General features: G+C 43.6%; 1 protein-coding gene across 8 annotated transcripts in view; it reads right to left on the bottom strand.

Annotated features, from left to right (window-relative positions):
- ITPR1 (inositol 1,4,5-trisphosphate receptor type 1) overlaps nucleotides 1–14,731 on the bottom strand; it is a 319,623-nt gene that overhangs the window by 123,096 nt on the left and 181,796 nt on the right. For all 8 annotated transcript variants that reach the window (XM_067755266.1, XM_067755267.1, XM_067755270.1 and 5 more), the window contains 4 exons: nucleotides 12,679–12,807; nucleotides 7,230–7,350; nucleotides 4,773–4,957; nucleotides 736–884 (listed from right to left, as the gene is read on the bottom strand). In XM_067755266.1, the coding sequence (XP_067611367.1) occupies nucleotides 736–884; nucleotides 4,773–4,957; nucleotides 7,230–7,350; nucleotides 12,679–12,807 (584 nt within the window). The remainder of the gene's footprint in view (nucleotides 1–735; nucleotides 885–4,772; nucleotides 4,958–7,229; nucleotides 7,351–12,678; nucleotides 12,808–14,731) is intronic.

Raw genomic sequence — 14,731 nt, 5'->3', positions numbered from 1 at the left:
GCAAACAGGCTCCCTGGGCACGGGTCGGCCCCACATAGTGGAGAAATGAGATAGAGGATGGAGAACAGAGACAGGGGCTCCCTCAAACCAGCTCATTTAGGAAGTGCAGCTATTTATCCACTGAGGATTGTCAGTAATGTGGCTAAAATATGCCAGGGGTGTAAAAAAACCTCAGGAGTACGATGGTTGCAGCAAACACACTGTTCTCTTGATCCAGTCTTATTCTTTGAGGGGCCCAGAAAAATAAGAAACTCAGGCAGAGCCCATGCTCAAGCTAAACAACCAACCAAACTTAGGGTGAAAATCAGATGGAGATTTCTGGTGACGGAACCAATCGCTTCTTCTAGATTTTGCCCCAAGGCACAAACTAACCAACTACGAAGCTGTTAGGAAAAGACTGTGAGGCCCTGGTAGGTGAGAGCTTTTTGAGGGCACAAAGGCCATGGCTTGTTGAGTCTGTACGGCAGCTCATGGTGGGCACCTTATCCACACGTGTTGAATGGAGATGAACAAATGGGCATGCAGTTCAAAGGAGAAATTTTCACCAAAACAAGTGTCAGTAAGTAGGACTGAACCTACACACTTACTTTGGGAAGGTCAGAACAGATCCCTAGCACGGGACCTTGTACTCATCAAAGTCAAAACTCAGGCCAGCCCCTCCTTCTTCAGGAACCAGTGCTGTGTCTGGCCAGTGGGATTCTGCCCCTGAGCTCCGCAGAGAAAGGGGCTGCTTACTTGCAAATGAAGCCACCGCTTTCACACTTTCTTCTGGCATCTGTGTTCTCCGGGAAGAGCAGCTCAGGCCTGTGGAGGACATCCACCAGCACAGATAACTCGGCCTGCACCAGTGGCCTGAGACGGTCCTCCAGGGCAGAGACGATGTCCTGGAATGGAAGCACAGCCTTGGTGAGCAGCTTGGGCCACAGCTGACTGCAGGAGGGTGAGAACATTCATTTCTGACCTAAAGCATGACCACAGACGAGACTGGGTTAGACTAACCTTAGCACCGTCTGGTATTTGCCTCAAATTATTAGACATTGCCCAACGGTTACCTGAAGCATTAGGCCCTGACACAGAAAACAAAGTGATAACAAGTCATCATTCCCACCCACCCTGTGAGATGGTCCTTATGCTACTTAAGGGATCATTCCACATATTTTAAAATATGATGCAAAAAGGACGTTTGACAACATGGAAAGGTGTCTACAATATGAGTGCAAAAAATGGTCAAACAATAGTATGGACTATATGATCCGCTTCTTATAAACAACATTAATATCTCAAGGATATGCAGCAAACATTATTAAAACATCATTAGTGGTTTTCTCTGGGTGGCGGAACTATGGGTGAGTCTAGTTTTCTTCTATGTATCGGTTCTTGTGAGTATTGTCAAATTACTTCCAATGAGCATGAATTATTCACATAATAAAAAGTCATATAAAAATGAGAACACAAATGAATGAACATGCTGTATCAACATGCTAAATACATGTACCCTGAGAGCATGATGGTCTTCAAATGCAAAACACATAGCTGTAGGAAAGGAAAACAGAGAGAAGTTGAAAGAGCAGCAAAACCAACACAACAAACACCGTATAAAGGCAAATGGCAGAAAACAGATGAGAAATTATCTTCAAAAGATGCTCAAGTCTGCTGTCTGGCTTGCTAACTCAGAACCAAGGCATCGGCATGCTGGCTAAGAAGAACAGAACGCAGCCTACTGGGTAAGGAGGAGCCGTTAACCAAGGAGATCTGCATGGAAAGGGCCACTTTCATTGCATTCGTCTCAACTGGGGACCCAAATTTCATAGGCCGAAAATTCATAAAGAATTGGGTGATCCAGACCACCCAATTTCTGGTGATCCAGAAACTAAAACTAAAACTTGTCAATACAAGTTTACTTAATCTTAGATTTAACAAAATCTGTAATCACGCAATAATATTTAGGATGCATTAAAGAATGCGTGAATGAATCAAACTATTTCTTGCGGGGAGGCGGGGGGACAATTTTCCCAACAAGTTTGTACGAGTACATTGCCCCATCCCTTAATTCAGAGTGACTTGCACACCGCTGTCAAAAAGAGGGCCGCTTTGGCAAAATTCTCTCAGGGTTTTGTCAGTTTCCCTACCAGTTTCCTCTTAGAAAGCACCCAATCTCCCCTTCTTCAAGAGTTACCGGTCCTAACTCTGGCAAAATGTTACTTGCCTCCAGCATCTGCTTGAGATTGAAGGAGTTCTTCGGCACCGTGTTCATGAAATCTTGCATCTTTTGCCAGGTTTGAACTTCACATTGCAATTGATTTGCATTGTATTGTCAAATGTGTAACATTCGGCAATCAGGGAAAGACCAACAAACAAGGATGGAGAAGCGATGGGCAGAGGGAGATGCTAGTGTTAAGTGAGGGGGTTATGTCTGAATGGGGGTTAATTATATAAGCGCGTCCTTTGCAACTTAATGTTCTCACATTATGACAACTTTTGCTGTTCTGGGCAATCTCGTAACTCCAGGGACTCAGACAGACAAGAATTCATTAGATAACGAGGATCCCTTTAGCCACTGGCCAAGTCTTTAAAACAAGCACTACCTAAACGTATGTATTTTATTCTATTCCCCAAGAGTATGCATAATAGATCTAAGAAGAGCCCTGGTATGTTTCTGCAGCCACAGATAATTGATTTAGTTTGAGCAGGAGAAAATACGGTGTGTTCATACAGTTATGAGTCTACAGTACAATAACTTTCCTCTTTCTAAAACATAGTGGGGTCGGGAAGCACTCCATGAGGAACCAAATTACCTTTGTTTAAGAAGCGGTTCTGTCACAACAAGGCTGAAATTCTTCCCTTGACCTGCGAAGCGCTGCCCACCTCCCCAGCTCCATGGGTTCTGGCCACACTAACCTTCCTGCGGTCTTTGTACACACATGCTCTCTCCTTCCCTTCCACTCCATTCTTTAAGTAAGTCCTACGGTTTCCTGGTCTCGGTTCCAATGCTACTTCCTCAGCAATGCCTTCCTTGACCACCAGCCCCAGTTCCAGGCAAGATTAACGTCCTCATCAGTGCCTTTCGTAGCACTACTCATTCCTCTGCAGTGTTTGCCCCTCCTGCCATTTTACTTTTATCTGTGTGATTAGTTGATTAATGTTTGTCTCCCTTCCAACACTTGAGAGTCTACGAGGGTTAAGGTTACTTCTGGTTTTGGTCATTGTATCCCCCGTGCCTAGGCTGGGGTTGATGAATGAAACAGTGAACTCATTCGTCTTTAGGTAACTTATGTAACCTTCAGAGGTTCATTTACTTCACCAAATGATAATAATTATTACAGTCATAACAATAATAAAAGTAATAAAAATTAGAAGAGCAGCTCACTGATCAAGTGCTCACTACATGCCAGGCTCTGTTCTGTGTGCTTTATGTGTATTGTATTTTCCAAAGATGGCCATCACAGTATAAACTATCTTGCACGCTCTTCTTACAATGAGTCACTGACATCCCTTCCATCACATGGGGGTCCATGTCCTCTCCCCTTGAACCTAAATGGACACATGTCACTGCCTTGACCAAGAGAATATGACAGAAGGGGTGCTATGTGATTTCTGAAGCCAGGTCATTAAGGCAAAACAGCTTTTACTTATCTCTCTCAAGAGAGACTTACTTTGGGACCCAGCTGCCATGTTGTGAGGAAGCCCAGACCACATGGGGAGACAATGTGTAGATATTTTAGGTGACAGCTGAGGTCCCAGCTGACAATCAGTATCAACTGTCAAACATGTGAGTGAGAGAGATTTCAAGATGCGTCCAAACAGAACCACCATCTGATTGCAACTGCATGAAAGGACTCAAGGAAGAAACACCTCACTGAGTCCAGTAACCTCCAACACTAAAAGAGCATAAAACAATTGCTGTTGTCCTTTGTTAGGCAGGCAAAGATAACCGCAACATCTTGACTCTCTTAATCTTCATATCAACCCCGTGACGTAGGCGTTACTATTATACTATTTTACAAGTTAGGAAACTGGAGAAGTTAAGTAACTTTCCCAAGGTTATGCACTTCTAAGCAGCAGAGCCACAATTTGAACCCAGGCACTGTCCTGAGATCACGCTCTTCACGACTGCACCATTGCACTGAGCTCATCTGAAGGATCTGTGACTCTCCAACTGTGGTCCAGGTACCATCTGTGAGAAAATCACCTGGGGTGCTTGTTCAAAGGAAGATGTTAATATTAAGATGTATGTTTAAGTGTTTAACATCATCTAATTCTCACTACTCTCCCTTTTAACAAAGGGAGAGCACATTTCTTCATAGGTACTAAGAAAAAAAAAAAAGTATATCCTAGCTAGAATTTAATAACACTTTTATTTTCATTTCGCTCATTTTGATATAAAACTCCTCTCTCAAGTCATGATTACACTTGTTTACCTACTAATTCAAGAGGCTAAAATCCCAAGGTGATGAACAAAAAGGAGCTGTTATGCCCTCATTCTAAGCATCTTCTTCTAACACTGATGTACTCCTTCCTAATAAGAGAGGAGGGACTTCTTCATAAAGAGATCTGTAAATCAATGAATAACCTCTAAAGACCATGACTTTGTCAGGAGCTTTTCTGGTCCCAAGTAGCTCTGCACTCCTAGCCCCACAAACATCATTGCATTTGACTGTCCACTCACCATACTGTGGCCAACCCTGGATTTTCTCTGGCTTCAGGAAGCACTTCTGTGTGGGGAACCGTCTTAGGCCAGGTTAAGGGTCGCTTCTGTCAGCACCAGGAATTACCTGCAATCGCTCGATGATGTTCCGGTAGTCTCTGGAGGCTGCCAGGACGGAGTCTCTGCGAGCTGCATTGCGGGCCGTCAGCCGCCAGTTCATGGCAGTTTTCTGCACGATGTTGTGGGACTTGAGGAAGAGGTTGTTGACCTGGCTGTCCAGGTCCACAGGGATGGCAATGGCCCGGCTCTTGGCTGTACAGGAGAAAGGGGACTCGTGAGCCTACAATTTTGATGGGAGACACCCTAGAGACAGACAACTCCCCCCCACCATCCAGCAGGCAGATGTGTCCACGCCTGTAACATGAGTGTGGACATGGAGTAGCTCAACTGAACTTCATAATCTGTTAGGTCGGGTTTTCCAATGTGACTTCTGAGGGGCAGCAGCTCTGAGAGAATTTATAATGCTCCAAGGTCATACAGTTCAGGGAACTCAAAGTCAAAGTTCAAGGGGCTTCCACAATGAATAGCTTCTTAGGGTCTCAGATGTGTTCATACACTTTAAGAATTATCAAGACAGGGAACTCAGTTGGCCAGTAAACTGCTTTTCTAAAAATCCTCCAGTTTGGTATCCTTTCAACAATCTACAAAATGCTGTTTCAAGCCAAACATAGTACAAAAGATAATATTTACAATGACATAAAGCTAGTCTTTCCATATAGGCTCTTGTATTTTTTTTTTTTTTTACTTCCTTCAAAAAAGGACAATTCCAGTCCCATCATGAGAAAAACATTAGTCAAATCCACAGTGGGGTATACTGCAATAAAGATGTTAAAAAAAAAAAAAAAGTAACCCGATGAGCAAGAAAAAAAACCACAATGGGGGACATTCTACAGACACCTGACTAGGACATCTCAAGACTGTCAAGGTCACAGAAAATAAGGAAGGTCTGAGAAACTGTCACAGACCACAGGAGACTGGGGAGGCATGACAACTAAATGCAATGTACCAGCCTACACTGAATCCTGGAGCAGAAAAAGGACAATAGTGGAAAAAAGTGGTGAAAACCAAATCAAGTCTGGAAGTTTAGTTCATAGCAATAGGCCAATGTCAGCTTCTTAGTTTTGACAAACGTAGCTGGTAATGGAAGATGTTGACAGCGGGGGAAACTGGGTGAGGGATATATGGGAACTCTTGTGTCATCTTGGCCACTTTCTTATAAATCTAAAATGACTGCAAAATAAAACAGTTAACTTAAGAAAGGAAAATAACTAGACGAACAATCCTTTTTTCCATATGCGAAATCCAACAACATGGAAAAAACTAAGACAACTGTTCCTTCTCTTCAAAACTTCATACCAGTAGAAGCAAAAAAAGTGCTGGGGTTAATGGGTTGTACAGTTTTCATGCTCTGCTGTTTCACAAATACCAGCCCTCCTTGCCTTTCCTCATCACGGCCAAGACTATGAAAACATTTCCTCTCTCTGATGATTACTGGGCTAGGAACTCAGAGATCTGCCCAAGTTTTAACCAACAACCTTAAGTTGCAGGATCATACATGGGCAGAATTTAGGGCTATCTGGGGAGCCCATCTCAGAACCCTATTTGAGAGATATCACACCACGAACCTATAATCTGTTACGTACACACTTTCAAAAGCCTAATCTCTTTCTGTGAAATAGTACCACGTAAATAATAAAAAAGACACGAATACCTTCCATATGAGTATAAAGGAAACCAGGCAGGGACGACTGAAATCGGGCAATGAGCCCTAGTAAACACAATCTATACTTGCTGGACAGCTACTCAACAGTGCTAAGAGCCCCGCTTGTCTTTTCTGGTGTCTGCAGAGATCTTAACAGCTACTAGAGACAGACAACCCTTCTCAATTTAGGCAGGAAGATTATCCCTTTGCATTGCATAGCATGTATGGGGAGGGGGTGGAACAGGGCAAAGCAACAGAGCCTGACAAGCTCCGGGTGAAGGGAGCAGTAATGGTTGTAACTTCCTTTCAAAGCTGCCTAGGAGAGGTGATACAAGGTTGCGGGGAGGGGAAGGAGAAGCATTTATCATCAAGAGGCAGAAGGGAGCAGTGCGCCATTTCTGAGAAAGGGCGTTCCACAGGATTGGACATGTGCTTTGCACGAAAAAAAGTTTCCATGTGGTCAAATATGTTTACCGGATTAAACAAATCACTTTCTTGAACAAGGGGCTTCCCAGGGCCTTGAATAAACTTGAGCTCTGTGACTTGCCAAGAGTTGCCTAACATTTAACCGTGGAATCTTGTTTTTCAAAGCCTATCTTTCTTCGGGACTTGCTGGCTCTGGACTTTGGCAGGTGCTGGCTTGGAAAGATGAAAAGGAGGTTTAAGAATCAAGAAGATCTCAGTTCCAGTTCTGGCTGTGCAGCCTCCCGGGTGCGGAAGCCTCACAGAGCTTTATAGCCACTGCTCCATCCAAGGTGGCCTTGATTACCACTGGGCAACGCATTTTCATCATGTTAAATCCAACCTGAGTTGGTGTCTTACCTACATCAGAGAGCACCCGAATGCAGCTCTCCACTGAGGCCTTCTGGCTCGGCATGAGCCAGTTGCAGTGGTAAACCCTGAACACACCTTGCAGCAGCTGCACAAAGACGGGCTGGCGAGTCTGCAAGAAAGAGAAGCCAAGAGGAAGGCGACGTGAAGACTTTTATTTGTGACCGATTGATACGCTGGTCAGAAACAGACACTGCCTTGAACCACGGGTTCATGGACCCTTATGCAAGAGTGGGAAGGGGTGACCAGTGATGAGCTGGATTCCAGAAGTGGCCTGGCCAAGGGAGAAAACGTCAGAAGCATTTTAAGGCAATGCACAAACTTCATGCTAAGTCTGACCACCAGAAGGCAAAGCAGAATATCACAGCCTGAAAACAGGTATTGTTGTCTAGCTACCAACTGGCTGTGTGACTGTAGGCAAATCACTTTAGTTCTCTGAGCTTTAACTTCGTGCAATATATAAACTACAGGGATTGAGGCCAATGAACCCCCAAAGTTGTTTCCAGATGTTATATTCCATGAGTAGAACCTATATATATATACTTTTTTTTTTTTTTTTGCGGTACGCGGGCCTCTTACTGTTGTGGCCTCTCCCGTTGCAGAGCACAGGCTCCGGACACGCAGGCTCAGCGGCCTTGGCTCACGGGCCCAGCCGCTCCGCGGCATGTGGGATCTTCCCAGACCAGGGCACGAACCCGCATCCCCTGCATCGGCAGGCGGACTCTCAACCACTGTGCCACCAGGGAAGCCATAGAACCTATAGTTTTAATCAGCATAAACAAACTGGTTAGTGAATCTCACCTAGAATGCTCCTTACTTCTTTATTTCTGGCCGTGTCTTCAATGACATAAGGAGAAGCTAGTTCTCATGGTTACTCTTCACAAGTGTTCATTTACTACAGATCAGTACTTACAAGTTAACTACAGAGTAGGATTTATTCCTCTCTATGATGGTATAAATTTGTACTCATTTTAAAATAAAGGAACTCAAACTACGACTTAATCAATTTGACATTGACTTCCTAAGTGCATTTGCAAATTATAATTTTGGCCTTCATCCAAAGCTACCTGGACCAGAGTAGCATTAGACCTGCAAGGCAAAGGTCACTGTGTATGGTAAGCTACTCCACTGGTCTTTAATTTTTAGGAGAAAGTACTTGCAGATCCCTTCCGAAAAACAGGAGGAGTTAATACAGCAACGAAAAAAAGTACAGAAAAAACTCTAGAGAAGTTTCTTAGATAAAAGAACAACAATTGAAAAGTGCTAGGGGAAAGGAAATTTATTGTAAGAAATTAAAACAGGTTATGATATCACTTTTATGTGGACTCTAAAAAAAATGATACAAATGAACTTATTTACAAAACAGAAATAGACTCACAGACATAGAAACAAACTTACGGTTACCAAAGAGGAAAGTGGGGAGGGATAAATTAGGAGTTTGGGAATAAACTATACACACTACTATATGTAAAGTAGATAACCAACAAGGACCTACTGTATAGTAGAGGCAACTATACTCAGTATCTTGTAATAACCTATAATGGAAAAGAATTTTAAAAAGAATACGTGTGTGTGTGTGTGTGTGTGTGTAGAACTGAATCACTCTGCTGTACACCTGCAACTAACACAACACTGTAAATCAACTATATTTCAATTAAAATTTTAAAAAATAAAACAGGTTAATAAAAATTCAGAACCTCCTCTATAAACACCGTTCAGATAACTTTCACTTATTAAGTACCACACACTTCACTTAAGAGCTCACTGGGGCCTTGGTAAGTATCCTATGACAGAGGAGTTACCTTAATAACACAAATGAAAAACAAAAGCTCAGAAAGGTTAAAATAAAGCATCCAAAAGAACGAAGTGATGGCCAAGCAGTGAGTCATCTTCAGGGCTCTCTGATGCCCCAAATCTGTGCTCTTTCTACTAAGTTCACCTACAAACCAGAATCTCATTACTTTCTTGAGGGAGTACTTTCTGTTCTGCACCTCACAGCCCACCAAGACAGTCATCTGTGTTACTAATAGAGGACAGGAACACAGGAAGCCTGAGAAATTGGCTGAGAAGCCCTGATACTGAGCTCCTGAGCCCAATGGGTCCACTGAGAGCAGCTATGTATTGAGAACACTTCTTCCCTGCCTGTCCCTGTGCTGAGTGCTTTACACACACCTCATCTGACCAACCCCTGACCCCATGAAGTAAGCAGTGGTATCAGCACCCACCCTATTGGCTAATGTGCATGGAGTTGGGATGGGAACTCAATGGCCTAACTCAAAGAAAACGAATCCTTCGACTAAATGAATTCAATTGAACCAATATTTATTGAGCATCTGCTCTATTCCCATCTGGCCTCTGAATAAACAAAAGACGAATAAATCGGCCAGAGGAGCTGCTTCTTAATTATCCATTTTAATGGACAACCTGGGGGCATCAGCTCACGCGACCTCTTGGGCTAATGAACATGGCTGCCCATCACCTTCTTCCTGAGATTCTTCCCTGCTTAGTTCTTAAGGCTCTGCGTTGCTCGTGAATCCCATTCTGACTGTAAGATAACCCCTTGATCTTCCTCTGTGGTCTCTTTAACAAACTGTCCTTAATTATCTGTGCTCTGCCCAGGTCCCTTCTAGTCAACCCCTTCATTTTCCCAGCTGAGACTTGAACTAGCCAATGTCTATATATGGACTTTACCACTTCCCTCTCCTGAGTCTCCCTGATTCATTTAACTCACTCAACAAATGAACATGTACCAGGGGCCAGGCACAGTGCTCGAGATAGAACAGTATCTGAGACACCTCTCTGCCCTCCCCACTGTAGCTTGCCGTCTAGCAGCACACAGTACAAGCTGCCAATTATTAGGCACCTACTGTGTACCAGGCACTATGCTATATTTTCATAAACATTAACTCTAATTCTCACAATAATCTGCAGGGTTGATACTATAACCCTGTTATAGTAAGAAATGGGGTTCTGAAGTTTCAACATCTACCCAAGTTCACAGAGCTGGGAAGGGGTGGAGTGAGGATTGGAACCCAGCTCTGACCTGCTATAAAAGCCTCCAAAGTTCTGTTGCTGCTCCCGGATCCCACATTTCCAGCTGCCTCACGGACATTCCACTGGCACCTTAAATGCAGCACAGCCCAATCCCAGGCCACCATTTTCCTCCCTCACAAATGTGGGTTAAAAGAAGGGAAGGAAGGAAACAAAACCAGGAAGGAAGGAAGGACGAAGGTACAAATCTACCTGGGGAGCAAGACATAGGCTTTTCAACAGATAAAGTAAGACATGTTAGGACAGCTTCAAAAATAGTATTCCTTGAAAATAAATATTCTAGAAATCCAGCTTGGACTTTGTATTTTAAATATGCTTAGACAAGCGCTTCCCTGGTGGGGAAGCGAGTCCGCCTGAGAGTCCGCCTGCCGATGCAGGGGACGCGGGTTTGTGCCCCGGTCCGGGAAGATCCCTCATGCCGCGGAGCAGCTGGGCCCGTGAGCCATGGCCGCTGAGCCTGCGCGTCCGGAGCCTGTGCTCTGCAACAGGAGAGACCACAACAGTGAGAGGCCCGCATACCAAAAAACAAAAACAAAACAAAAAACAAACAAACAAACAAAAAATATGCTTAGGCAACCTGGGCCTTGCTAGGGACTTACATAACATTTATGTTGAAGATTTATTTCTCTGACCACTCCTGCCTGTCAATTGGCTTAAAACTGGTTTCAGAGCAAGGCAGTGGAAGGAGACAGCAGGGGGACCAAGATGAAAAACCAAAAATACAAATTCCTGTTTAATGGATTCCATTAAATTAATTTGATTGGTTTACTTTGACATTTGGTTTTGCAATACTGTTTCACAGTCTCTAGGAGAATGGGTATTGCCATAGCAATGGCCGCTATGCAAGTCCAACCTGACGAACCAAAGCAGCTGGCTCTGTAGAACAGCACTTGGTAAGGAGCACGTTCTGGCCTCCAGCAGCTCATGTGCTTGGGATCTAACAAGTTCCTGTCGCCCAGTTACACAAAAACTATGTACAGATATTCTAAAAGTCGCATTCTAACTTTATGATACTTTAGAGCAGGGGTCCCCAACCCCCGGGCCACGGACCGGTACCTGTCCACGGCCTGTCAGGCACAGGGCCGCACGGCAGGAGGTGAGCGGCTGCAAGCCAGCGAAGCTTCATCTGCGGCTCCCCGTCGCTCCCATTACCGCCTGAACCATCCCAACCCCCCACCCCGTGGAAAAACTGTCTTCCACGAAACCAGTCCCTGGTGCCAAAAAGGTTGGGGAGCGCCGCTTTAGAGATAACTAAAAGCTAGCAGTGAAGCTCAATTAAATAGAGGGTTACCAACAGTCCCTAAGAAAACATATCTTACTAAAAATTCCGTAATTCAAGTTTCAGAGTCAGACAGGCCTGGGTTGAAATCATGGTTTTGCCAGTTAGTAGTTGTGACCATGGCTGAGCATGGTAATTAAATCCTCTGAGCTTCATTTTGCTCAGCTGCAAAATGGGGATAATACCACCTGTACTAAGCTAATATGAACTCCTTTATATAGGTAATGGCATATAGCAATATCTAGTAAATGTACCAGTGATATTATACTGACCATGAATCACTCTTCTCTTGGAGAATTTACCTTAAGATTATTTGTCTACGCTCCAACCACCCTAGGCCACCCATTAACCCCAGGACAGCCTCCATTTATTTGCATGACAAGGATGGTGACTCTTGCTCTTCTGACCACCTGAGACCAAGTCTTGCTTTCATTCTGCAGGCTGTACACACAGACCTGCAGCAAGACTCCCACAGCCACGGACCCAGACGTCAGTTCTAAAAAGAAGAGCGATTTTTCCAAGTAAAAGAATAATAAAAACACCTCCCAGATCCTTTGGAACTCTAACTACACTGACAATCAGCACGCAGGGCTGCTGCACTGCACGACTCCAGGGGACTCCATGAGAGCAGCACGTGCTGGGGCTGGTGTAACGTGGCAGCCCTGCTGTCAAGGCTAAAGGACTTCTCACTCCCACCTGCCACGTACCCCTTCTGGTGAACTCTAGGCACACACTTCAAGTTAAAATGGAGATTTCCAGACATATTTTTAAAAAGTGTTAATAACACGCTAGCATTTATTTGAAAGTTGCTTCTCTTTCTAAGATTGGAGGTAAGGAATCAACAAGATTAAAGGGGAGGGGGAGGGAAGAAGGCATTTTAAGGAGAAAATCAACAACCAGCAGAACCATCTGGTACAGAAAATCATTCTCAGGTACTTGATTATCCAAGGGATCCTGTAAAAACCACTCTTCACAAAGAGAAGAGCATCTGCAGCAATGCTTTGCAGAGCGGCTCATCTACAGCCGCTCAGTCCCGAATCCGCACCAGCTCCAGCTGCCAAATATCTATTGTGAATACCCTGCATCTATCAATACATTTGTATTTCCTACCTGCAAAGTCGTACTCTGGTCTGAGAAGGGAGAGCTGAAGAACGTGGTAACGATGCTCATGACAATCTCGGTGACATACCTCTCCAAAACTGAGTCTGCATGCTTCCTGTCACTTGTGTTGTTACAGGCCTGGAGGACAAATGGACACTTTAGACATTATACCAAAACCTGCACACCAGTTGTAAAATTAAGAAATCTGTGACTACTCCTGCTAATTACCCTTAACAAAGGAAAAGGAAAAGCCTGCAAGTCAGTACTTCTCCCCTTAAGAGACAGCAATGATAAAAAAATAAATCATGGAAGAAGAGAAACAGATCAACTTGGATATCATGGTGTGGCATCACAGAACATGAAAATTGGTGTGGGACCTACAAGGCCATCGCTTCCCAATTCCTACCAACTTGCGGCAAATCTAAAACCCAAAAGGTGGTAAGAGGCATCATAACTACAATTGTCTACATTGTCCCTAAAAGTAAACTGTTTAAGCCATTCATCTTCTCTAGGCCAGAGTTTCCTAAAGCATATAATTAAGATCCTGAATCAAATATTACCACTGAGGACCACTGTGCATGATATTCTCCAAACCTAGAACACTCTTCCATTCAATCAAAATTCTGCTGATATGCAGTACTGTTGAAAATAGTGGCCTGTGACTCAGGATAACTGTATACGTTTTCAGGTGAAGAGAGACTTCAGATTTCACCTGGACTCTACATAATTTCGCTGTGTAGAATAAGATTAGAGATTTATCAACAGAAGAACAGGTTTTAAAAATTCATTTTATTAAATCAAGTCTTATTACCAAATTCATTAGCCCTATAATTTGAGATATAAAATTGTATATAATAAAAAATTATGAAGTAAGGGGAAAAACAATCAAATTTTATTAGCTATCATGCTCTGAGCCCAGTGATGAGCAGTTTGTGGACACATCCAGAGAATGAAGGTGGCAACAGATTTTACAGCATTTTTGAACAATTTAAGGCAGGGGTCAGCCAAGTTAAGGGCTACTGGCTGTTTTTATAAATAAAGTTTTATTGGAACTCAGCCATGCCCATCTGTTTACAGACTGCTATGGCTGCTCTCATGCTAGCAGGGCAGAGTTGTAGTTGTGACAGAGACCGCATGGCCCACAAAGCCAAACATGATTACCATCTGGACCTTCACAGAAAACTTGTCGGAGTCCTGATCTAAAGGGGCAAAGCAGGCCTGCCATTTCAAGCCTGAACCCCCAGATTTATGGGATTAAAAGACTAGGAAGAATTTGAGATAAAAATATATACATATTTAAATAATACATCAATATATATATGTATCTGTGACACCAACACCAGGGTATTATTAAACATAGTCCTTCATTACAAGGAAAGTAAGTTCTTTCAGGCTCCTTGTCTCACACTGGGAATTGTACAGTCAGGAGAAAATACCACATTCTAGCGTTCTCCAATGCACCTTTTTTTTTTCTTTTTAGCATCACAACGTTTCTGAAATTGGTATTCATCTCACAATCATTCTCTCAAGGACTGAATTACTTTCCCCCCACGCGCCCTCCCCCCGAACCCTACCACCACAAAACTCATATGAAATCCATAAAGCGCCTTGTGAGGTCGCAGTCCCATAGCTTTAGAACCAATATTAAGCTCAGCGCAAAACCAAACCAAGAGTACTGAAGCCCACCCCAAAGGCTGGGTCAGGAAAGCAATAGACGGAAAGTGACATGCTTTGCAGTTTGCTCGACACCAGACTGTAGGAGATATCATAAACGCTCACACTCAAGAAGGTGTCCTTCGAGGAAAGACTTATTCTCAAAGAAACGAAAAGTTTATAAATTTGAGTTTAGTATGTCCCAGGTTATCATTCACAAATCAACCCATAAAGGATGAGATGAAAACCAGAAATAATCTACCTTACCTGAAGCTTGACGAGTAAAATCTATTCTCAGCTAGGAGTAAAAGGGTCAAGAGAAACGAGACATGTGGAAAGACGAGAGCCAGGTGCCTCCTTGTGCCACACATCAGCGAGGTGAAATTACATGACTGCGTCCTTATGTCTG

Source organism: Pseudorca crassidens, chromosome 10 (assembly GCF_039906515.1).
Source record: "Pseudorca crassidens isolate mPseCra1 chromosome 10, mPseCra1.hap1, whole genome shotgun sequence".
Taxonomy (NCBI): Eukaryota; Metazoa; Chordata; class Mammalia; order Artiodactyla; family Delphinidae; genus Pseudorca; species Pseudorca crassidens.
This window is presented reverse-complemented; position numbering and strand designations above follow the sequence as displayed.